Source organism: Dinoponera quadriceps, unplaced genomic scaffold (genome assembly GCF_001313825.1).
Source record: "Dinoponera quadriceps isolate SergipeBrazil2010 unplaced genomic scaffold, ASM131382v1 scaffold282, whole genome shotgun sequence".
Classification (NCBI taxonomy): Eukaryota; Metazoa; Arthropoda; class Insecta; order Hymenoptera; family Formicidae; genus Dinoponera; species Dinoponera quadriceps.
The window spans coordinates 9,224-36,179 of record NW_014554377.1 but is presented as its reverse complement, the minus strand read 5'-3'; the positions used below and the strand labels follow the sequence as shown (position 1 = coordinate 36,179).

General features: G+C 42.4%; 1 protein-coding gene and 1 long non-coding RNA gene across 2 annotated transcripts; both read left to right on the top strand.

Moving 5' to 3' along the window:
- The first annotated feature begins 5,207 nt into the window (after positions 1–5,207).
- Positions 5,208–12,695, top strand: LOC106747515 (brachyury protein homolog). Its single transcript, XM_014625094.1, has 6 exons — positions 5,208–5,518; positions 7,790–7,885; positions 8,931–9,174; positions 9,879–10,032; positions 10,207–10,407; positions 11,764–12,695. Exons 1-6 carry the CDS (start codon positions 5,208–5,210, stop codon positions 12,693–12,695), a joined length of 1,938 nt encoding a protein of 645 aa, XP_014480580.1.
- A 4,893-nt stretch (positions 12,696–17,588) lies between these two features.
- On the top strand, positions 17,589–19,435 carry LOC106747509. Its single transcript, XR_001374660.1, has 3 exons — positions 17,589–17,703; positions 17,927–18,095; positions 18,596–19,435. It is a non-coding gene; the product is annotated as an uncharacterized LOC106747509 (long non-coding RNA).
- The last annotated feature ends 7,521 nt before the right edge of the window (positions 19,436–26,956 follow it).

Sequence of the window (26,956 nt, the reverse complement as noted above, 5' to 3'; positions counted from 1 at the left end):
TTTTTTTACTTGAACAATCAACAAGCAGTCGTATGATTAACATTGTCAAAATCACGAGAAAGGAGATTAGAAAAGAAGATTCCGTGTCAAGTTCATTTTGCGACCGTAACTTTAAGATCCTCTTCAAAAATATCAAAAGCAGCAACTCAAGACATCGGCAAAAAGAAATACTATTCAAATTTGCATATAAAATAACTATATATGATTATATGTAATTATATAAAACCATATATGAATTCTGCCCATATATGTGGTTACATATATGATCATATATGTCTATACGAAAAAAATGATGTTATGTCATTTGATTAAATGTCGATATCATGTGCTGTCAGAAGCACAAATAGCCAGAAGCATTTACTTCGATTGTATCTGCATATAATTTGTAAGCAACAGTATTTTTTCGTTGTGTACATATATGATTATATATAATCATATACAGGCAAATTTCATATATGATCTTTTCTTTCCCGACTTTCCTTTTCGGTATCTTTCCTTTCCGTTCTTTTTTTACGACTACTTCAGTCGCCAGGTGCTGCTTCACGTGCATCCTCCGCGAAGATGCGACGAAAGACACTTTCCTTCATCGACACACCCTCGACGAGATTTCACGGAGACGTCGCGCGATTTATGGCCCAAGGAGCGATGGAGAAATAGTTTCGCGGAATTTGAGCGAAATTAGAATTAGAAATTAGAGAGAGAACAAAAAATTAGAATAATGCGAGTCGTCCAGGTGGTCGCGATGGAAATTGCAATTACCTTCGACAGCCGCGACGAGGTGGCCGCCTTCGTTCAATAAAGATGGCTGCGCGCGTCCTCCGACGACACGTCGCGACACCAGGACGATCGCGACTCCGTGCACGAAATTGTTAGCACAAATAACCGATAGGGTTACGGTCGTCTTGCGCGCGTCCGCCGGTCCGCGCCGTCCGAAACCGCCACGCGATGGCAAACAAGAAACGGTCCTGCTCAAATATCTACTCGCGATGCGTCTTGCGGCTAGTCGAACGACGCTCTGTTGATTTTTGTCATTTGACTGGAGACGACCAACACAGGTCGGTCCCATCCTCCGTCCCGTTCCCCGTCGTCTCGCTCGCGATACGAGGAGAGGCACGTCTCCATTTTCATAATCGACGAGTATCAAAATCACCGCAAAGACCCCGAACCTTCGGAACCGTCTCTCCCTTTGACCTTTGAGGATGGAATCGAGGAGCGGCGCGTCGTTCCGCGGAGATCTTTCTCTTCGGTTCACCGAGAGCCCGGTAATTTGTCGTTGCGTAGAAAAGAGTGGAAAATCATGAAGGAGACTGCATATGAAATGTAAAAATTTAAAGTACGTCTGATAATACAGCCAGAGACTGTATTGTCAGACGCACTTTAATATTTTACAATTCATTGACTTCCGAGGACTAGCTTTAAAATACGGCTCATCTATCTATCGAATTATATTAACATTTTGAAGCCTTGGCCTTAAAGATGATTTATTAATGGGATCCTGGATAATTTTGATGTCTATTAAAAAACTTTCATTGTTGATGTATGTTGTAACTTAGCAACCAATATATCAATTTTAAGTGTGAAAAAAGCACTTTAAAAGCAACAGAAACGTATGAAATTAAATAACTAGGCCCGAGTTATACTCGGGCTTCGGCAGTTGTCGTCTGCGCGCTACCCCGACCTATACTCAGGCTTAGGACAAAGAATGTTAAGGAATCATCATTCTATAAAAGATATTTTTTACGACGTCATTTCGCTCGGCTGTTACAATGACCTTGAACGAGTATGAATTCGCGCTAGCTGCATTGTTGATAATAACGAGAACAGACGTGAGTTTTGCGTGTGTGTCAATTGAAATTTAGTTTTATTTTTATTTATTTGTAACTTGAAGCTTCAAATTCCCTGCTTACTAACTAGAAAAAATAATTTTTCGTGTGACAAATACTAATATTGTTTACAAAAATTATGGGTAAAACGGGTGATTTGACATCTCAGGAGGTTGCAGAGATAAAAGCGCCGATTGACACCAAAAATTATTCTAATCGAGCAAATATAAAATTAGTAGTTTCTCTTCTCCTCCTAACTTGTATTCTATTAAAAAATTAGTGCATCTAATAATATGACCAGAGACTGCATACATGTCACGCTATCGGTCAAGTCACGATCGGATCTGAACTACTGACTGCACTAGCAACTTACATTAGTTCCCTCCTCTTCTTTCTTTCACCTCTTTCTTAACCGTATATCTGTTCCTTTTTAAGTTCTATAAGTGTACACCAGTTCAATGAAGGACAGACGTACGGCTAGATCACGATCCGGTCAAATATCGCTTCCATTAAATTTAACGCTCTTATAAGTTTCCATTCGTACTAGTGATAGAGCTAAACAGTTATATTTATTAAACGGTTATAACAGTAACTATTGCTTCAAAATAACCGGTTATTTAAACAGTTAAACCGTTACTAACAATTTACCACAATACTGTTAGAAAATGACTGATTTGGGCCAGTTTAAATTAAACGATTATTGCTCATGTAAATAGTTATTCAGTCTTGAAATATTAGTTGCAATGAGCAGAAAAAGTATTCCCCCCCCCCCCCCTAATCACTTGACGGTTACTCGGTTACCGATCAAAGAATTCATTTCTGAACAATTACTGCCTGTAGCAGACAATTTTAGTTGCGAACGATTAGATAGTTATCGACTAAACAGTCGATTAGGATCTTAGACATTATTGCTCTTAAAATTGTAACTTGATGAAAATAAATAACCGTTTAAAGTAAAAGTACCAATGTCTAATCGTGAATATTCTTGTTACTTAGGTCTTTAACCCTTAGCTGACACGCGTCAAAATAATAACGTACGTGCTATAGGGGATATTTTGGACCCCAGCGAGAAAAAATGTGTATAATTGTTTTATTTATCAATATTGGGTCAAGCCTCGACTAATACTAGGTGACGCCACAGAACCAAATTTGACGCGCAGCTATGAAAAATTTGCGTTCAAAAACACTCTGGGGTACTTTTAACCCCGTGTGTCAGCTAAGGGTTAAACACAAATGTTTAATCTTCAAATATAAAATATTTGTACATATTCAATATATGTACATATATCCTATGTTAAAAGTTCGAATATTCGTAATTAAAAACTAAAACAACAAGAATGCCCAGAGTTAGATACGTATCCAGGCGTTGATACTTTTAACCCGTTAACTGTTGTTCTCCAAATTTGATAACGGTTGCAAAAATTATATTTCGATAACGGTTATCCATTAACAGATAACGAAATAACGTCCATTATTCACATCAAGCTGCGGTCGCAGGATCGCGATTCTTTCTTCGAAAGAAATCTAGACCGCAATGATCCTGCCGTAATCGTCAAGCGAGTATGCGAAAGACAATCAGCAATAGAAGCTCGATCACGAGAAGGAACTCATCTCTCTTATCTAAGATAAATGAAAAGAAATTTATTAAATATTTTTATGCAAATGAAAAATTTGTACATCTTCTCTCATCGAAAATATCGTGATATCTCATACAAACTAAATGGAGTGAAGTAGCAGAAAAACTGCAATAAGTTATGCATTTCATTCTCTCTCTCTCTCTCTCTCTCTCTCTTTTCCTCTGTTCGTATTATAAATATTATAACACGTACACACATTCCATAATATTATATAATGTAATAAAACATTGTAAGAGCTTAGAGAACATTTTAAAATAAGGTACTGACTGACATGAATGGTACCGCAAGACTGACTGGTGACCGGAAAAGGCCGCCAGACAATCGAAAAATGGGAATGGGATGAAAAATCCGTGACTAGCTTGATCATGATCCGATCATACTATAACGAGAATAAGAAAAATAAAAACTCGATTGTCGGCACGTCGCGAAAGTGGGCGAATCACGGCCGCGCGAGATCAAGGCGGGATTGCCGAAACTCCGACCCCCGTCCACCCTAGCCGATGATCGGCTGACATAATTCACTAGACGTCATTGCGCAAGAGCGCGGGTCGCCGGGCTGGTTGAAAATGGGCCGCCGAGGCACAAATACATACTTGTCGCATACTTTCCCGAGAGCAGCGGGCGGCAAATATTAACACGAAGGAGTTTCGCACGGTCTATCTCGTCTCGATCCACGGCCTCCACGACTCCGACGACTCCGAGGATCCACTTCCTTCCGACCTTGGGCGACCGGCGGCGGGCTACCTTCCCCGGTAAACTTCTCCGACGTTTCCTCCGCGACGACGACGGCCGATGGAAAGAGAAAGAGACGAAGTTTCGCGCGCGCGAGATCGATTATGCGACATATCGCGCGAAACGACGCACGAAGCGCGCGACGTCGGTCCTCGGTGGACCACGTGCGGGCCCGTGTACGTCGTCCGCCAGGACTAATCGAGAACCGCGGCGACGGACGCGTGGGCGGACTGGTGAACGTCGCGTTCACCGTCGAACCCACCAACCATCGTGGAATCGTAAAGTCGACTCGTCCGACCATTGGCCGACGGAAGTCGCGGAAGGCGGCACCGGCCGTCTCGGCGACCGGGCGACCGGTCATACCGTTCCCGACCAATGGACACCGTCTAGCGATACCGCCATGCTGCCCCCGGTGAGCTCCTAATTTAGCGAGTAATTAGCACCCGGCGCGAACGCGGACGCAGAGTCGGTGCCTTCCCGCGCGGCTCGCACCGTGTCTCTCCGAGCGAACGGAGAAAGAGAGGCCCGTAGCGAAGTGCGGACAGAGAGGCAGATATTACCCCGTCGGTCAGTCTTCGGCGAGTCTTCGCCGGCTAGTGTGAAATATCGCGCCCAAGTGTTACGAGCCTACGCGGCCACGCGGCCTCCTCTCGTACGCGACGACACGACCTGTCCTCCGCCGCTGACGGAGACGAGTCCGGTGCCGCGACACGACGACGATTTTCCGTTCCCCGCCCGGCCGCTCGTTTTTCTCGCGACGCGTCGCCAATTCGATCGACCGGGGAATCGAAATCGCGCGCGCCGTCCACAGGGAGAACCCGACCCGCGATTTTTCGCACCCTCGTTGAAAAAGAAAGAGAGAGAGAGAGAGAGAGATAATTCCTTTGTCCTACGAGCGTGTCGTGTCGCGGGTCAGTCGAGGATCGACTTCCTTGATCCGAGGCTTCCGGCAGGATTCACGAGTCGCGCTGCCGGAGTTGCCGCGAAGGGTCGCGAGAACTGGGGAACCCCGAGAATGCAGCCGGCGAACGTTCCGCGGACGCCGGACTCACCGACGCGCAGCCACGAGCGCGAGCGAGAGCGCGAGAGGGAACGCGAGCAGGATCGAGATCGCGAGCGAGACCGCGGCGGCAGGCAGAGCCGCACGAGCCCCGAGGAAGATCGGGATGATCGCGAGGAGCGCGGCTCGATCGCCCGGCAGGGCCTCGGCCACGCCGCGATCTCGGCCAATCAGGGATTGCAGTTGTCCTTGTCCCTGGAGGACCGCGAGCTCTGGACCAGGTTCCAATGCATCACGAACGAGATGATCGTGACGAAGAACGGAAGGTACACGCGGAGGAGGAGGGAGAGCACTCGCTCTCGCCTGCACGGGGAACACAAATTTCGCTGGAACAGCGAATGTTTGTCGATATAGTGAGAGGAAAAAACATTTGTTCGGACAGCAGAGAGATTTGTTAAGAGTACTAATTGCTATTTGATGGACATATGGGAAATTAATATCCTTAAAGAATCTTTTTGCTGTCCAAACAAATTTTCTTCGCTGTCTAGTTTTTCACATTTTTCTTGCCGTCATTGTATGGACAAACATTTGCTTTTCGAGCAGAATTTGTTTCCCCCGTGCGGTCTTGAGAGATGGTCGTCGGGATGAATGGGGTTGTGATCGGCTTGCGCGCGACGGTCGTTCGATTAGCTGGAAGAAGGATCGAGAGATCGCACGCTGAACGAGAAAGCAACATCGTATCGTAAAGATTGCATGTACACACACACACACACACACACACACGGAGGGAGCAAGTTTTGCCCTGAAGAACAGCAAGTTATTTGTTAATATAGTGACAGCAAGAAAATTTGTTGCGCGGAAACAATTATTTTGCTGTTGTCAGCAAAACGTCGTTGTGATGGCAATAAAATTTAGTTGAAATAATTAACAATTCATACTCTCAACAAATCTTTTTGCTGTCACTGTAGTAACGAACGATTTGCTATGCCAGCAAAAAATGTTCTCCATGTGTGCAATAAACCTTATATTCTACAAATAAATGATTAAGTACGTTTTTCTCGGTGTATGAGATGTAACTTGTACAGATCATCTTTTCAAAATTTAATTATGCTTTATGTTTCTCATTCTTCCGGTTGCATATACATGGAGAGAAATAATTATGTTGTTATAGCAAAACCATGTCGTTGCCACAGCAATAAAATTTAGTTGGAATAAGCAAATCATCGAATTATTTGTAATTAGAGCAGGAACAGTTTTCTTGCCAGGATAGAAAATATTCTGCTGAGTGAATCTATCCTTAGGATACGTTAATTTGCTGTTAGAAGAAAATAATGCTTTCCTATATATACATATATATATATTTTACTAATTTGTTCTTACAGCAAAATAACTTGTAGATTCAGCAAAACAATTCAGCGACAATGGCAATTAGTATTCTTAACAAATCGTTTTACCGTTCACACAGTAACTGATAGATTTTGCTGCGACAGCGTAAAATTTGCTATGCCAGCGAATTCATTTTCTCCGTGTAGAAAAAAAGAAAGTTTAATTTCAAATTTTTATCATGGAAAACGACATACACACGCGTCTGACGCGCGATCTCTCTCATCTTCGACTGCTGCATCCTGTTCCTTCATGATGGAATCTTGTCGACGCAACTTGCAGCTTGCAACTCGATTTTGATTAGTTCAATTTCACTTATATTCCCCTACGACTCTCCGTCCCGGAGTATCAGCGGCTCACGACCGATCCATCGGATGACTCTCTCGCTTGCAGCGCGCATAATTCGTGCGGTGAATCGACGGAGACGAGCCGAGAGAGAATAGAACGCCGGGGATTCATTTCATAAACCAAAACAAGAATAAGTCCCGCGGCCCGGTGGAAAGACGGAGTTACCTGGGAAGGTCGAGTCGCCGACAATAAAGTTTTACGGCCCTCTTGTAAAACGTCTCTCCTGCCATGCCGGTGCCCGCGAGCGCTTTACCTGCGCACATCCGCGGTCGACAAACCGTAATCGCGTTTATTAATACGCCAGTCGTAAATGTAGTCGCCGAAGATACACTGTTCACACGGCGGGTTATCTTTTGATCCGCGCTATGAATCGCCACGAACATCGATCTATACACCGTGTGCAGATGCAGGACTCTCCCCTCCCCCCCCCTCCCTCTCCCCCCTCTATCTCTCTCTCTATATCCGTCTTCTTTTACATGGATATGAATTTATGGGTCGATCTGAGTTTAACTTGGATTGAAATACGGACTTAGTTTTTGGATTTAGTTTAGTTTTTGAGAGTTCAAAATTAATAAATTCACAGCTCAATCCTTTCCTTAAGCGTACATAACTCAAAGTTACTTTTTAACCCACTCTCCAAAAAAAGCAGATCTTTCATTCTCATTTGAAGTTTTCGTTTCTGCTTTCGCATAATTATTATGGTTTGTGTAATTTAGAATCAGCAGAATGTATTGTTATTTCTCTTCGACTCTACTGTGTATTTTGCTTGTCTTTAGAGGGCTTGCCCTAAGATGTAACAAACACACACAGATTTACGAGTAGCGCTGCCTTATGCAGCGGAGTGAAAACGTCACTTTCGTTCGCAGGAGGATGTTCCCGGTGGTGAAGGTCGTGGCACGGGGTTTGGAACCGGCGGCTATGTACACCCTGCTACTGGAGTTCGTGCAGGTCGATCCGCACAGGTAAACGCGATCTTAACGAACGGCTTCAATTTATTCAAACAGGAAATGGTATCAAAAGGAATATCAACAAGATCGTCAGACTCGTTCGCGAATGATTTTCTGTAAGTGGTCGAGAATTTCAACTTATTCGGTACCGGAGAAAGTTTCGTGCGGATTCTTTTAGGAAAGCCAATGAGTGCAGTCTCTTTTTAGCTGTAGATTCGTCACATTGAAACACACTTGTGCAACGTCTGCACACCTTTCGGTGGATTTGAACGCACATACCCACGTAGTCTATTGTCTTCGGTAACAGCCGGACGTCCCGAGACGCGGCTACCTAATAGAATTTTCGAGTCAAATCGGCGCCGAAGTTCCCCCTCGGAACCCACAAAATCGCCTAAAATTGTTCCCGCAAGCCGTACAAAGCGACGGAATAGTTTCGGGGATATTTTTTCCGAAGAATATAAACGGAGGGGTCGTAAAGATGCGAGCAGCCGGGAGTCGCGGTAGTCGAGGAGAAAAGTGACGAAGCGAAGTGACGAGCGCGGCGAGGTACGGCGAGCGAGAGAAATATTCGCCGGCGGACCGCGCGAACGGACGCGTTACCGATTTGCGTTGATTTATTTCGCGAGTGGAGTGTATGAGGCGCGCAAGGAGCGCGCGAAGGATACTAACAGGTCGTAATTATCGTACCCCTTTCGTTCGGCCGTCACGTAACGTCGCTAAACTCGATTCTAAACTCGTTAGTGCGTTATTTTTAACTCGCCGGCGATTCGTCATCGAAGGTGTGTTGAACGAACCTGGGTATGCGCGAGCGCATAATAGCTTTCGCAAAACAATCCGGGAAGACGACGATCGGCAGAGGATACGCGTCGCTCGCGAATTCCTCGAATCGCGTCGAAATCTCTATCGAGCCGACGAAACGGAAGGGACGAGTGAAGTCGCACTCTTCCAGCGCAGCGCGTTTTCACAGATTGACTGTTATATAACTGTTTGAGGATAAGAGAGAGAGAGAGAGAGAGAGAAGATTAATGTAAGATGCAGCTCGAAAAACTTGGACCTGCAGGTGGAAATACGTGAATGGGGAATGGGTGCCGGGTGGGAAGGCGGAAGTCGCGCCGCCTAATCCGATTTACATACATCCGGAGAGTCCGAATTTCGGGGCACATTGGATGAAGGAGGCGGTGTCGTTCGCCAAGGTGAAGCTGACGAACAAGTCGAACGGTAACGGACAGATAATGCTCAACTCATTGCACAAATATGAGCCGCGCGTTCACTTGGTTCGAGTGGGCGCCGAGGAGCAGAGGACGGTATGTTTCTTCTTCTCTTCTTTCATAAAGTCACTTCTTTCATAAAGTCTTTCTGTATCGGCTAAACCCATTCTTGCCATTGAAATGTCAAAATTTGAACTGTTTAAGACAATGTTCAAAAACATTCCTTTCCATATTGAAACTTCATAAAATTCCTTTTGTGTTCTGAAAAACTTGTTTTATTAACCATGTTTTAGAATTGTACCTTTTTTTATACATTTTTATTAATGTTTCGAGAGAATGATTTTATAACACGAAGAGAGCGGGACGTATAACATTGCAATCTGACTATTCGTTCTCACTAATATTGCCAAACATGAAAAAGCACCTGCTTTCCTACGCACTGTATTCTTAACAGAGAAAAATTCCTGCTATTCCTGCTATTTATGATTTCTTATTTTTATTCCTTTTAAATGAGGGACCAATCTGCAAATCAAACATACACTTATTTTTTATTACTTTATTGAGGTTAGTGATTTATTATACATTTTATTTCTTACAAATCGCTGATTTCTCATCTTAAAATTCGAAATTAAAACTTTAAAACCTGATGTGACGGAGTATTATATAATTTGGCGAGTGATGCTGTTTCTTGTGACTGAAAATCTACAAGGTCTACTCTTATTAGAGTAGTCGACTGGACGAAAAATATTTTCCGTGTTATCATACCACGATCATCTCGCCAACCACCGTTACCCGTGCAGGTTCTCACGTATCGTTTCCCCGAGACCCAATTTATCGCGGTGACGGCGTACCAGAACGAAGAAGTGACGAGCCTGAAGATCAAGTACAATCCTTTCGCGAAGGCGTTCCTCGACGCGAAGGAGAGACCCGCCGACCCGCAAACTTATCCGCAATGTGAGTAATGCAACGCGAATAAATGACGCGACAGGTTCACCATTTTTTTACGTCGATAGAAACATGACGCGGACGAGAGAGAGAGAGAGAGAAATAAGTGTCGAGGCATCACATTGCCGCGCGACCAGGCATTCTCGATGACGCGAGTGACGTTTTTTTTTCTTTTTTTCGCAGACACCGGTCCCTGGTTCCTGTCGCAACCCACAATGGGATACGAGTACAACACCGCGTCCGCGATAGCGGCGGCCGCGCAAAATCAAGTATCGGCCAGCGTCGGCAATCACCTCTCTAATTCGTGCAGCGTCACCACTTCTGGGCACAGGAGCACCTGCAGAGCGGCGCCGTACACCTTGAGGCACAAGTACGTCCAGGACGGTACGTAACATCGTTACCCCATCGCGCTGCACTTCGCTCTCAATCGACGCTACGACACGTAGATCAGAGACGCGCAGATGTATCTTACAGTCCGGTAGTCGCGAAGAGAGATCGTCGTGTATTCGCGTCGGATAAGATCGAGCACGAAATTATCCACTTTCAAAGTGCTGATAATTCTTACGACTGACGCTTCGATTAAAAATGTGTATGAAATGATCGCGTCTTTCAGCGGGTTGAAAGAGCAGAAAAGCGACAAATCATTCGCGTCGACTTATTAGGAGGCTGTAATAGAGGTATCGTCGGATCGTCGATAGTTTCATTGACTGAAAGAGGACGAGTAATTTCACAGAAACGAGATCTTATCAAAGCAAAAAATGGTGGGATGTGGTAGATAACGATGGCAAATATTTTGATCGAAAATGTAGCACACTGAGAAACCCATTTAGTTGAATCAATTAAATTCTTGTTGGACTATGGGCAAACAAATTTTTTGGTTATAACAACCAAGGTTTAGTTCTCTTAACCAAAGGTTTGGTTCTCCGAAGTTTCAGAGGTTTCATGAAAATAACATTTGTTATATTTGATATTATAAATATGTCAATTTAACGTACAATTAGCTTTCAAATAGTATCAATGTTAATTTTTTATGTAATATTTGTGTTACTTTTCAACGTATTCACCTTGTGTTAAATTAACACCAAAATTTGGATGGACCGTTTGGAACATGTAAAATGCGTTAAATTTAACAAACAAACTTTTTTACTGTACAGAATCATCATTTCTTGTCATCGAGTTTTCCTTTAGCCCTTATATTCAGTTACAGGAACTGAACTTTGTTCCTGCGCACAGAGAAAAGAGTTCCTTTAAATTTAGCGTTTCTATTTATTTGACCGAAATTTGTTTCACAGAAACGACATACACTTGTATGAAATATTACTTGTTCCAGTAAAAATTTCACTGTCTCATTCAAGAAAATTCGCTTATTTAACAGAAAGATGCGCTATTGTTTGAAAACGATATCTTCTAGCCAAATAAAATATCATTCGATCACAATAAATATGTAAAATGAAGCGAACGATTTTCTTATAGGAAAATTATCTTTCGTTTCGTACAAATTTCTTATTTAAAATAAAGATACATATCCGTTGAAGAGTCCTGACAATCGTACTTATTGATCGAAACGTCAGTTCCCTCGGAGCGTGCCGATGATGAAATTTGCTTGGACGCGATGAAAATTTCCTAAATTCGAAGAAGCCTTTTCCTCAGCGTACGATAGCATCTATGATATCTACGCGTCAAGGTCAGCGTACAGACTGTCGATGGGCGAAAACTCGACCGCTCGCTGTGTGTCCGTAGAACAACACGCGGACCCTTACGCTCCCATGCCGCTGCTGCACTCGACCGCCTACGTGACGGCCCCGGCCTGGTCGCCGCGCAGTCCGGAGTCCTTGCAGAACTTAAACTCGGCGGCGTGCCTGCCGCCGAGCGCGCCGCAGGACTGGCCGACCTCGCCGTCGCCGTCGCCGACTTCCTCGGCGCACACGGTCCTCGGCCGGACCGTCGTCGGCAGCACCGCCGCAGCTGTCGCCGCCACCACCGTGACCGGCTGCACGTTGTACGTGCCCTCCGCGAACTTACCTGCGTCGCAGGAGCACAGCGGACACTGCGCCGACTCCTCCTGGATTCATCCAGCGGCTGCGCTCGAGCAGCAGCAGCAGCAGCAACAACAGCAGCAGCAACAGCAACCCTACTTGAACCTGAACCTCCACCTGCATCATCAGATGTCCTCTTACGGATCGGTGCCGCACGCGGGGCTGCATCACGGGCTGCATCCGGGCGGAGAAACGGTGCCTCCCGCGGACGAATACGTCCACGAGTACCACCACGCGTCACCGGTGCAGTCGACCACTCCTGATCAGCATCGTCACCATCAGCAGCAGCAGTCGCAGCCGCAGCATCACCCGCAGGCGCAGATGTTGCACTTACAGGCGATACCGCAGACAGGCACCAGCTCGCCGGTCAGCGTGGAATACGACAGCCCTCCAAAGGAGCAGCACCCCCACATCCAGGTGGGCTTCCACCCGGAACAGAGCGCGGACGCTCTGAGCGAGGTGCAGCAGGACGACGAGAGAAGATACCTGACCACGGTGGTGGATCGCCACCACCATCACCACCACCATCATCATCACAATCATCATCGGCAGGACACGGAGATCGCCGGCGCGGAACAGCCGACCGCGTGGACGCCGTTGACGCCGCCGCCGGCGCCGCAGACCACCGCTATCTGATTCCTGCCGGACCCTGAAAGTCTCACAGTTTACTTGTTTCTCGCTCGTGAACGGCGCGAGGAGGTGTCGTCGTGATCGACGAGGGGGGGGGGGAGGGGGAATCGTCAACCGCGGGGATTCGTCGCCGCGATTCGTCGAGCACGTCGAGCAGGCCGACGCTCGAACGCCGACGATTAACGCGTTCGCGGTAATTAGGATAATCGCGCGCACGATAGATGCTGCCGCAATCGCTGAATCGTACCGATCCGTCCTGAAATGTCTGGTACATCGATTATTTTCGAGCACTCGCAGATACCGTTAGCACGTTAGGCATGTCGAGAGAGAAATAAAGTGCAGATGAAGCGATCAGCCTCTCATTTTTCCTACTCACTCTTCTTCCTCACAGAGGATAAGCAAAGTTCGCAGAGTCGACAGGAATAATGGTGACGAACTGACTCTAGAACCGTTTATTATCAATTGAAATGTCCAATTTCTAAATGGAACGACTAATTTCGTGTTTAATTTCCAAACATGTGTTTTCAGCTACAAAGTTTATTCGTTCATCGCGGCGATATATGGGTATAAAACGAGAGTACAAACCGTCAAGTGCTACCAGTTTCTATCAAGTTCGTCGAATGGCGCGACGTAAATGAAGAGTAGCACGCAAACTATGTTGCGGCAATAGGAATCGCGAACTTTCAATTATACACCAGTTGAATATCATTCTCAAGTTGTGCGTTCGATATACTTACGTTCAAATTGAGCGTCATTTTCGCGAGTGTTTTTTGAGCGTTTTTGCGAGTTTTGTTTTTTCCATAAAGATACTGTTGGACAGCGACGATCGAGCCTGGAGGATCGGCCGTCGCAGGAAAATCACCCGAGCGACGGGGTTGCTCACCGACCGCGGGGCGGCGCGCCATCCGATAGTCCGTTCGCGAACGAGTTCGCTCATGGCGGCTATATAGAAGCGCTCCGTAAAAACGGGGGACTCAAGCGGAGCCTGCAATGAGAATTTAAGCTCGAAATCTTGAGAAGTTAACCAATCACAATTGTTTATTCTTCTACAATTCGTTTGTAATTGGTCAATTTCTCAAGGCTTAGAAGTATCTGTTGTAGAGTTGTTAAGAGGACTTTATGGCTTCCGCCCACAGAACGGCAGCGCAACACTTGCTACATCGCGGACGAGTTTACGTGTTATCCTGAGAATATACGAAAAATGATATAGCATTTGCAGTAGACAGAAAATATTACAATCACATATTTTGGTGTTAATCATTGCCACTAAGTGCTATAAAAACAAATAAAGAGCAAGTGTCTCCTTTTTATAAATTTATCGTTTCTTTGTGATGGAATAATAAATTCCAGTATTAATTTATTTCGTTAGATACTGATGTGAAATAGTATTGAAGTCTGGCCTCAGTGTTAATTCAAGCTTTAACCCTTTGCAGGGTCCGCAGATCTCGCTGAGAGAGTACAGATTTCGATGGGAGGGGGAGTACCAGCAGGTCCAAGCAAATTTAGCGGTTCGCAGTTACTTTTTCGCTAGCCTCGTTCGCCGTGCCGCTCGCCAGTTGATCATGAATGACATCATGCCGCCAGGCTGATTTCTACGGACTTCTATGACGACTTGCGAATGCCGCCACTGTGGCGGCATAGACCGCAAAGAGTTAATCACTAGACACAATACTTCGCCTGAGTAATTAATTCCTGAAATAGACTTCGCACCGGTAATTTATCATCAGAGCTCTGTAATGGATCAGTGATTATTACTGTTGTCATTATCATTTAATTGTTCTATATTATTACTATCTCTGTAGTTTAAATATTCAAAATCATCATGCATTAGTAACAAAATTAATTGAGATATAGTAATTTATTACTGACTAACTAATAATATTTTTCTAAGGGTTTGCGCACGACGTCTCGCAGCCTGCCTGGCGCCATCTAACGGTGTTGTACGGAAAGAATTGCTACAGCATCTCCGTTGAATAACCCGTTACCTTTCGTCTTTTATGGCTTGTAGATGAGTGAATTATTTAGACATGAACAAACAGCTTAAAGTTTCTTCCTCTTTTAGATATATTTTATCTTACATAAAAATAAATATTTTACGTAAAAATTTTATCGAAAAAATTCAACACAGATCAGAGAGACTATCATTAATCTTTTCCTCTAATGAGAACTCGCGAAAAGTGAAGCATTTCCAAGTGGTCTTGAATGAAAAAAGTTTCAATTTTCATAAGTTTACACTAAAAGAAAAGATTTATGATCGACGCTTTGGAATAATGGGCCCTTTGGAATAAACGTTGGTTGACCCGTTAAACATATTACCGGGTGACGTCTAGAAACTCCTTAACAGAGCGTGGTTTGAGTCTTAACTAAATATGATTTGGACTAAATATCTATTTTATACTCGTCACAATTGTTATACTTCTTATTCGTCCCAAAGTCTCCGCACGGAGAAAAGTGATGGAAAATTTTATCAGTATATAATACTTAAGACTTATGTATTAATCTATTTGCTATGGCAATATAAAATTTTCTGTCACTTTTCTCCGAGTGCTACAACCAACTATCGTCTTTTATGAGAAATCAAGAAACAAGTAGCACGGCTTAGCGAGTAGCCAGACGTACATTTATTTTTCAAGTTTTCACAGCTTTCACGCATTTAAGTTTTATGTAATCATCGAATATACGAGAAATTGTTTCAAATAATGTTTGTCCTTTTTATAATAATAATTTCATACACTTTATAATTCAGCAATCAGATTTTTCAAATAATAATATTTACCAACAATAACCTCTATCCTCATTATTTTTGCAAGCTCTAAAATTTTCTTAGGAGACAATAATTAAAGGAAATTTAATGAAAATCAATTAAATATACCTCCAGACCTTTCCTTGTAATTAAAACGTTAGACATGGAATCGAATGTAAAATATATATTTGTAGCAAATATTAATACATGCGTAACGAACGTGGAATATCGAGGATAGATTAGATAAAATAAAATGATATTAAGAATAGGGACGATTCTTTTCCGTTTTTTCCATTTCACCGCTCTGAGCGAGTCGTGCTATTAACAAAACGCGATTGCTCGATCGTTTGGGCCCGGCACGTCGTTATCCGAAGTGCTCCAGTATCAGATAACGTACACATGAGCAAATTCACATAGCAATAGCACACATCGCGCGCATACACATGCATTAATATACACGATCGTGTGCGAAATTGCAAAACGCCTACCATTTACCGCAGCACGTTCGTTTCTAACGACCCATAAGCGTGCTTGCCTTTTTTGCCGAATAGCGGCGAATCAGAACCGATAGTCCTCTTGTGTGAGGCTAAGAAATAACGTGGAACGTCGAAAAGGGTATACCTTCTATAAACATATTTCTTCTTTTTCGGGTGGGAAAAAATCGTTGCTGAAAAGAGCGGAATCATTTAGTCGCAGACGGCGGGCTAGTGCGTTTCTTTAGAGTGATCAGAATCAGCAAAGGCGTAAGATAAACGATTTTTAAGCGTACAGTTAGTCGCAAAATAGTTTACACATAACAAAATTGGGAGCGCAGCAAACTGTCACGATGGAGAATCATTGCCGACAAAAAAGTCGAAGTGATAGTACAGGGGTGGAAATAAATCTGTTCAAACATTAATACAGGGTGTGAAAATAAATCTGTTCAAACATAGTGTGACAACCTGTTAATACATTCGAGAATATACTTGCTTTAAATGTGTGCAAAATTAGTGCTCAAAGAATTGGGAGATCTGAAAACGTTTTTAAATTAAAAATGTTTTAATGTTTCGATGGGTACGACAGTCGCCTTTTAATTATTAAATTTAAGTTATAATATATTATAATAAATTAGCAAATGGCTCTGCGAATTGCAGTAGAAACAGACGATCTCCGTATGTCAATCTTCGTTTTTTATTAAAGGATTATTGAAAAATTTCCGAATAATAGATAATCTCTGGGTATTTTAAAATTTGTTACCATTCAAGAGCAAAAAATTAGTCGAAAATAAAAAATATCATGTCATATTGTCCTAACCTTCTTTCTTTTTTATAATCCATAAGTCAGTTTCCGAGAGCATCTGCTTAGACGTCTTTTATGGTCTGTTCTTTTTAGCTGCACTACTGAAACAAGTATATTTTTTCTCGCTCTAACTATTATTGCACTAATTCAGCAGTGCAATAAAAAAGAACAGATCATTACTGTCATGGACTGGCATTACATACGTCATACGACAAACATTGTCGGACGTGCCGATTGGCTGTCGGATAGGGAGTTTCTAATATCACTAACATTTTTTCTAGACACTCTAGAAATTCCCTATCCGACAGCCAATTGGCACGTTCGACAAATTCATCGTACAACACTTGTAATGGCTTCTGATTACAAGACGCGATAAAGCGGAAAGTACTTTGGCAAAACGTAATTATGCATGCCTTAGCATGACAGATAAGAAAACAAACCAATCAGAGTTCTATGTTTCTATCCTTACGATGGAAACGAAAGATCCTGATTGGCTCGTCTTCTTATGCATCATGCATTATGCGCTACGTCAAAATATGTGCTTCCTGCTTAACGCTTGTTACATTCTGTGTGCAGAAGATATAAGCGGAGAAACAAGATGTCGGCTTTCGATATATCACATTTATCTATCGCATCTGTCGCTTCTCTATTATCTAGGATTTCAGAGGAGCGCGAGCATGATATAAAGCGAAGTTTACAATAAAAATTTAAGCTCTAAGCCTTAAAGTATTTATTGTAGATTAGAACTAACTTTTCTCGCTCTAACTTATTGCATTAGTTCAGCGGTGCAATCAAAAAGAACAGATCATTACTGTCGGACTGGTATTACATGCGTCATACGACGAATATTGTCGGATATGCCGATTGGTAGTATCGTTTAGATGTTGGCCTTACGGCGGCCTGAAGCGCTGGTAACAGCCGGATGGAGGCTTCAGGTGCAAAGATTTTGCAGCGTTACACCGGGAAAGAAGATGACGACAATTAGTCCGCCAGGTACCGTGTCGAAATTTGAAAAAGAGACCATAATTATATATTTTACAGATAACAACGCATCTTATGCAACGTTGCGCGCTTTTTTCCAATTTTGTAATAAGATTTATCCAAGTTCTCATGGCGATAATTTACGAAATCTGCATCGTGATTGTTATTTTAAAACTATCGTGAACATTGAGAACATTGCTAAATCCAAGATGTTGATAACGTATGCTCTTTGCAGCAAATTTGAGACGAATATGCAGCTGATCCTTTCTGAGCACATTCTCCATTTTTTGAATTTTGTAACGCTCGAAATTTGAACATTGTCCTATGTTTCGGATCGGGCAGAAGAATGTGCGACGTTTTTTGTGCAAAACTTTCGATTCAACTGCAGCCGGTTCTTCTTGAGAGTAAGTTTCTTCAAATTTGTTATATCTCATCGTGTAACGTTTTACGAGAATATTAAAATTGACCGGCAGAAATAATAAATGATGAATAGCATAAATGCGAGTAAAAGTGTAAGATAAACAATTTATAAATATACTTTTTTTTAATTGCAAAAATTTCAGTAAATTTAAATTAATTAAATTTCAATTCATCGCCATTTGCAGTAGATTCGGGCAATATCGATGTGTCGATTTTGTATTCGTTTTCTATCAACGTATTATTGTATAATTTCCAAGGAATCGATAATTTCTGGATATCCTCAAATTCGCCATTTAGGTGGCATAAAAATTATTTAAAAAAGAAAATTCCATTATCAGAAATTTAATAATTGTATAACGTAGCGGGTCTAAATATATATTATGTATATCGATTTTATAATGTCTTTCGATATTGTTCGATCCCCACACGCTTATATTTGTGATGTGCACGCGAATTATACACAATTATATGGGACTTTTTACAGTTTAACGCCGATTCCGAATGGCAGTTTGAGTGGGATTTCCATGGCAAATATATTATTCTCGATGAATTGCCAAGTCTATCGGAGAGGAGATACGAGCGTATGGAAATATTTTGGTTTTACCGAGAGGCAAACCCAGGACCTCTAAGTATAGCAGATCAGTTTGCGCTGTTTGCTATGCCATGCTCTTGTCTAAATATATTAGGTTAAGAAATATCAAGCATAATTGAATGGTTCAGTCGAGATATAACTGAGATGCTTTCCGCGCGACACCGTTAGATGACGCCAGACAGGCCGCGAAACGCTGTGCTAAAGTTTGAAAAAGAAGCCATAACGGATCATTTTATAAGTAACAACTAGGGATAGGCAATGTTGACAAAAATAATTGGTTTTCCAAAAATCGATTATAAAATGTGTCACTTTCTCATAATCGATAAAATTTTGGAAACATCGGTAATAATCATGCGTAAGCATTAAACTGTGTAAGGTTGTAACCTCCCTGCAAGTCCCTTAGTGCAATGTCCGGTGCTATAAGAGTAGAGAAGATCTTGAGAAGCTCTTTTTTATATACAATGCCCGATCTATGCTTTCCTATGCGTTCATTAGCTGAGACAAAATAATTAATTCCTTACTAACTATTGCGAATTCTGCAAAATGGTGCGTAACTTTTCTATTCAGTTTCACTCGTTCCACCTGTACATCTCGGAGATCGAGATTAGTTTGGGACACCTTGTATAAATAAAGTCGAAATAATTAAAACATGAAAGATGTTATCTTTTCTTGTTTCACCACCTGTACATCTCGGAGATCGAGATTAGTTTGGGACACCTTGTATAAATAAAGTCGAAATAATTAAAACATGAAAGATGTTATCTTTCATGTTTAGGCCAAGAAAAGGTGTGTACATTATAATATCCAAGATGTGTACATTATAATATTAAAATGAAAATTATTAAATAATTAAAAGTAAAAAAGTTATTTCATTTTTAAATGGTAAAGAGACTATTGGTCCACCCTGTACTTATGGACGGTAGTGTATATTAAATTATAAGATTCCGTTATTTTTCAAGATCTTATAAGATATAATTATGTTATTTTACGATAGCGATCATTGTATTAGTATCGTTGAAAACGGTGGCAGGATTTTGAAATAATAGGAAGGATTATCACACAGTTTTTTTTATAGAAGTTAATTAGAATATATACTCTTCAATGTTATATTCTCGATATTTTTTTTATTATATAATTAATTAAAATATTTGTTTGTTATACGACTTAGCATAGCATCATTCATTGAAATGATGGTGAAAGATGTAGCGGCTCCAATGAATGCAGCAGCAGCAGCACCGAAGGGTCCGATTTGCCCAAAAGTTGGCTCGAAGGTGTGTATGCGGTTTCCCTGTATAATGGGGATCGAAGCGATTCGATTCAGCTAAGTTCAGAGCGCAGCTGATGGTCCAATGAGAGGACTTATTTTTGACCAATTTTCTCATTGGACTATCGGCTGCTCTCTAATGCATACAAATCGTTTTTATCTTCATTGTATTCTTTTATTTAATATTTTGCTTTCAAAATATTAGGTGCTTAAATTAATTCTCGCTGTTGACTAATAGAAGTCAATATGTGTGCTATTTCAACATAGCCGAAATGACTAATGTATGTGAAAGTAAATTGTCAATATGCTTTAATAATTAGTGTGTGACATTAAATCATAGTGCAAAGAACACAACTTTTATTGCATTGATGATGATTTTTTTGCACCAGAAAAAAGAGCATTTGTAGGAAGTATTACTTTTCTGCTTTCATCTCAAGAAATCTGCTGCTGAAAATTATCTCCGAAAGATCCTTCTGAAGGACAATATTTTGAATAAAATTTAATGTACCGTTCTTTTGAAATAATCATGATTTTTTGTAGCAAAAAAACAGCAAAAATTAATTCAAGCATCTAATATCAGAAATATTGTTAGAATTTGAACGCAAATAAATGTTAATTAATCTATCTACATGCTTGTTGAACCTAATATTTAACCAGTTAACTGTGGCGATCTCTTTGCAAAGCGCCCACCAGTGTGTGTCGCGATAATCAAGCGAGTTAGTTCTCAGGAAGTTATAAATCCAACTCTATTTATAATTTTAATTTGTTTGTTTCATTTCGTCTTGACCTCTAAACATTTTACCCATATTAAAATTTACGAATATAATTTAGTTTTCACCAGAATTACAATTTAAATATCAAATTGTAACAAAATTTTACGCATGACGGATATAGTCGTCATGACACAAGATTCTGCCACATCTCCATGACGGATATAGTCGTCAAACACACTTAACTGATTAAGTAATTATTAGTAAAATTAAATTTTTTTTCTTGGATCATGGATCATTAGTCAAAACGTGGCTGGTCTTGAGTTTTTAATACGATTGGTAAGTGAAAAAATGAGAACAATTCAAGGTGACGGATAAAAATTGAACATAACAGGACCATTTTCAATATTTGATGAAAATCAATGCGGTTTATTTTATTTGTAGTTTTTATATATTAATTTCTGTGCATGGAGATGCAAACGGGCGGACGAAACACAGTGGTACAATTTGCATTTTCCTTGTTAAAATTACGACTCTTTATTATATCTCACAAACTTATTAAGGATATTTATAGTTGTATAAATAATTATGTTTATAACGAGCATATAAATAGCTATATTTATTGTTATTAAATTTATATCACTGTGTTGTTCGACGGTTGAGTTTTTCGACACAATCAAAATATTAACTAAAATTTGATGCTGCAGCATCGCGAAATGTATCGTGAAATCATCGCGCGCTAGAATAGCGTCTATACTCGTGGACATCGCAATATTTCCAGTTGCATTAATATATTATATTTCACTGGTATATAGGACTGCATGGTGGCGCTTGGAAAACTAAGCAAAATCGATAAGGTGACCCTGATGTGGATATCTGGACATCAAGGGATACGTGGAAGTGAGGCATGAGGGAGTAGCAGATGACTTGGCTAAGAGGGGCTCTAGTAGCTCCCAGAATCGAGTGGTCGGGCTCCCTTTATCCATAGGAAAAGCTAATATCAAGGAAAAGACCTTTCAAGATGGAAAAACTGCGATGACTGTCGGCGGTCTAAGCTCATGATGGCACAACCGTTTAACAGTAAAACAAAAGAGCTTCTATCATTGAGCAGGCCAGGGCTAAAGACTGCAATTGAACTGTTAACAGAACACTGACAGCCCACTTGCTTAAAACAGGGCTTATCGAAGACAATCCATGCGATCGATTATGCGGCTACTTACGGGGTTTTTTTAAGACCCGAGGAACTTCAGCAAGCAAGATCTAATGAGTTGTTTCACCTCGCCTCTGATAAGAGGCTAGGGCTCAGGACTTAAGCTGAATAACAGAGTGAGGTGTTATAATGGATCAATAGATCTAAATAAACCTAAGAGCAGTAGTTGCTTCACTCACTATTTCTTACTACCACTACTACTAATATTTTTCGTTTATTGTGACTTCATTATTGCGACGTCAGCTTTCTTATATGTGCATTCGCGTCATAAATACTTGTACAATACAGATTTCGTTATCCAAGTTCATCGCGATTTTACGTAGTAATGGAACGCGACATTTTAAAATTACAGAGATTACTTCGTGTTGTGCTAATTTTCCAATCACTACGAATGATATTTTTCAATTGACTTGTCCAGAAAAAATAGATAGTAAGCATAGAATAAAATTACGCGTTTACGTGTTAGCACTTTTACAGATATTTATTACTGTTAAGCTAGTGATTAGTTACTTATTTCAAATACTTAAAATAGTGTTATTAGTGATTCGTAATGGTTAAATTATAGAGCTCTCAATGATCCCAAATATTTCAGTGGGGGAAAATTAGGGAAAATTGACATAACTTAATTGATATAAAATATATTCATCGACGTAACATATGTGGCGGTCGAAACAACCAGCGGTAAAAAACAACGGCTGTTCGCACGCCACACATATATTAATTAAATATTGTCTTGTTGTGTCTCGGTTCCCGTGGTATGCAAGTAGAACGGATCAAACTGAGTAGAAAAGCCACGTACCATTTTGCAAAATTCTCAATAGTTGGTGAGGAATAAATTATTCTGAGCTAATGAGCGCACGGGAAGAGGTAAACTAGACTTCGTATAAAGAAAAATGGCTTACTTCTGAAGATCTCCTAATAACGATAAATATCAACTGACAGCGAGAGGCGTGTTTCTTTTCGGCGCATAGACCCTGTCGCATGCCGCTCGCTCTTTGCTGCGTTACCCCGCCTTTAGAAATCAGTTGCGACCTGCTTGGTTTTCAAATTCGGTTGGCTCGAACAGCTTCTGGCCGGTGGGGCGCTCAGTCTCTTGCCGCGCATTCGCTTCGCCGTGACCCGGTGGTCGACACCTCCGGTGAGATGCGGTTCGGGGTTTGAACAGACGCGCTTCGTCTGTCCGGCGCGGATCACGGCGTGGAAGTCCGGGGCGTCCGCTTGCCCTGGAGGCGCACTGCCCGATGACGGGAGCGGAGCGGGCGAGGTCGAGAAATCTCGACGGAGGCGGCGAACGCACCGCCCTTGCTCGTCCCTATCCCCAGGTCCGCGCCACGAGCGAATCGTTACACAGTTGACGCTCATCGTTGCTAGGAGATCTTCGGAAGTAAGCGAATTTTCTTTATACAGATTTCGGCCTACCGTTTCCTATCCGTTTATGTGAAGGAGCTCACTTTTTTGCGCCTTAACCCTTTCGGTACGGAGGAGCTGGTACGAGGAAGTTTTCCGCAAGAGTGGTTGCACTGTACGGCAGCGTAAGCCCAGCGTAGTACCCAGAGAACGTTTCATGGCCGCCGCCAATGGGCGGCAGTAGTACCGAAAGGGTTAAATATCGCTCGGCTCACTTCACTTCCCGAAATCACCTGAATTTCACAGAGCTCCGCTCGGCTACACGGATATGTTATGCATGTATTAGTGCCGGCGTTAGTCGGATAGGATGTGGGACGTCCCTCATCAGTGCATCACTGGAAGAGGATACCAGCTGGGGATGATCGGAAAATCACTTCGGAAGCGCGACTAATTTCGAGCACTGTTTTGCACGAGTAGATTGTATGTAATGTAAACGCGTGTATACTGCTCTTATCACCGTTCTTATTTCTATTGTGAGTGGGCAAGTTGCGAGATTCGAATTTCATGAGATCCTTCCTTCCGGCTTTATCGCGCGCCGGACGCGGCAATGTCGGCGCTCACTTTACGTGCGCGTTTCGCTTTTGTATTTCCGGTTGACGTCGCACGGGAAATGTTCGATGTTAACGTTCGCCACTGCGAATCGTTTGACGGTTCAGCGCCGGCCGTGCTAATGTTTTGATAGATGCAATTTTCACCGGGACCGGAGGGGGGGAGGGAGGGAGGTGGGAGTTTAATGCGCGCATGCACGCACGAGACGACTACGAAATGCCGGGCCGAACGGACGCTGCTGCCAGGATCGCGAATTAATTTGTAACGTTCTCGCGATGACGCGGATGGAACACGTGCGGATTTATTGCGTCGCGGTTACTTGCAGAATGCCGAACGCTGGCCGACCGCAAAGAGGGATCGGCGTTGCCGCTCGATCGAATCGAAAGAGGAATACTGCCTATTATCGTCAATAATGTGCAGGGTTCAACGAAAGATAACGACGATGCGGTTTCCTCAAATTTCTGCGCTTCTCGAGCAAATGGCCCGTAATCAGAACACGCTCACAACGATGTCGGCGGGCTGACAAATTAAGATATTAACGCTCATATTGGCGCGCGTGTTCAAAACGCGACAATAGCAGCGCTCTGTCAGGTAAAATCGATGATCGCGTATTTAAAGCAAAAATCTCATTCGGAACCACTAACAAGTTCTAATAGCGCGCTAACATTATTATCTTAGCAGCGCATGGTAAAAGTAGTAAAAGTAGTCAGGGACATGTATAAATGCACTAACAGCTTCCGTCACATTTAAAAGGAAACAATGTAATACATTGGTAATAAACGAAATACGGGAAGTGCGGGATGTACAATTACGACAAAGAAGGCCAAAAATTTGTCGTGATAGAATCGATCCGTTGAAATATTAACCTTTATCGGACTTTTTATGCGTGATTCTCACTAGGTTGTAGCTGGTTTCGGTAAATATGCGAACTTGTCATCTCCTACGTGACATACGACCGCAGCGATGAAGTATTGTTGTCACGTGAGAGGTGACTCACGACCGATAAGAGTTAAGTGATATTGAATTTCGAAATCGGGACAGATTCTAGATGGCTAGATTAATTATTGTTTCTTTTTCTTCGGTCGAAAAATTTCCTTTTCTCTTATCGCTCATCTATAAAGAAAAATACATTTATATTTATGATAATGATTCGCTGATAAAAATGAATAAACAATATAAGAAATGATAACAGTAATATATTCACTGCTCATACTTGAACAAAACGTCAAAGAACACTTGAATATCGCAGTATTATACTACGCGCACGGCGTATTCTTGCTACATTCGCATTACGCGATATGAAAGGAAAGCAATAGCATCATTTAGCACTAAAACGAGCAATAAGATTGGTTGTTATCGCATTTTTGAGTAATAGTGTTCTGTTCGTGCATTTTGAATTCGAATACTAACAAGCGCATGTACGTCTCGCGCATTTAGAAGCGTACCTGCCAGCGTACATGTCGACGTACATGTTAGTACGTTCTGAATTTGGGTCATTAAAAGTATAACATGTAAAAATATAACTCTTGATCTATAATAGATGCTTTATAGCCCGGTTTTACCAACACGAGTGAGTCAAATTGGTCGATTAAATTTAACTTTTCCGTTGGAGCTGTCCTGTCGCATCGTTGTTAGATAGATACGATTAGTCAGTTCCAACTGAGAAACTGACAACTGAGACAACTGATAAATTGAGTTTAATCGATCGATTTGATTAACTCGCGTTGGTAAAACCGGATCTAAAGTCAGCGGTACACGATGCTTGTTTTCGTGCTGGGTTGCTTGTCGGATGGAAATACTGCATTCTGATTGGTGTATTTTCAAAATGGATGACAACAATGGTACACCAATCAGAACGCAGTATTTCCAGTAGGCAATCCAACACGAAAACGAGGACGCGTGCCGCTAGACCTAAGCTATAAAGCAGGGCCTACAATAAGTCTGTTCGTTTTCGCTGCACCGCTGAACTAGTGCGATAAGTTGAAGCGAGAAAACATATACTTGTCTCTGTTCAACTTATTGCACTAGTTCAGCGGTGCAGCTGAAAAGAATAGACCAAATATATATCGGACTGCGCACATTACCCTTGTGTCGTCAATCCGTGCGGACGCCAATTTACGCGCTGTCGAGGAAATTGCACGTTACGTGTTAAATGTTCATGGAGGGTTGACTCCCGTGATCCACGGGGTCCTCTTGCTCCGATGAAGCTTGCGAGACCGCGCATTTTCCCAGAGACTTGTGGCCCCTCGAAGCATGCTGGGAGGAACGAGCCCGTTGGAAAATCGCCGGACGGCTATGTTAAATTTTATATCACGTCCTTCCCGCGGCTCGCTCCCGTGCCTCCGAATAAATGTACGCTTTGCCCGAAACTACGGGAACGTAAATTACCTTTCGGTGCGAGAGACGAGTGCTCTAATTCGACTGGCCTACTCGCGGCGCGCACGGAGGCGCGGCGGCAGGCACGGACGTTCGCAAATGGAGTTAGTTTCCGAAATATCTGGATGCTTTGCGCACTAACGAGTTCCTGATGCTCTTCGTGCCGTAATCTCGAACCGCAGCTTCGTTAGGCGGCGGTGAAGCAGCGGCGTGCAACGCTTGGCTGCGGCAGCGATCGCCCGGGCTTGCGAATCGGGTCATCCCGAAGGAATTCGTCAGGAATCATTCCTCCTCCGTTAACTTCGATAGTTGAATGCGTGAAAATAGTCGCGCGCTTCACGATTTTTGCATGTCGGTTTCCGGCCCAAGCAGCAGAGTGACGCCAGTAGATGTCACACTGGCATGTCAGAGACTTTATATTGCTATCAATTCGACCATGGGTGAGCTACAGAATCTGGCCATTTTGCCGATTCGCTTTCTTTAAGGTTCCAGAGTAGTCAACTGAGAACACCGCGTTGACAGTAGCGACATAGTTCAAAACGACAAAAGGATGAACTAGAATGCGTCTAACAAGTGCTACAAGTGCTTTGAAACGTTTCTTTTTCTTTATTTTTCGATTTTTCAGGTCCGAGATTTTAGGTCCGATTTTTCAGGTCCGAAAGGAAGAAGAAGAAGGAGAAACGAATCGAAGTATTTGTAGCGCTTGCTGGACCGCATTTATATGCGCGAAAAGTGGT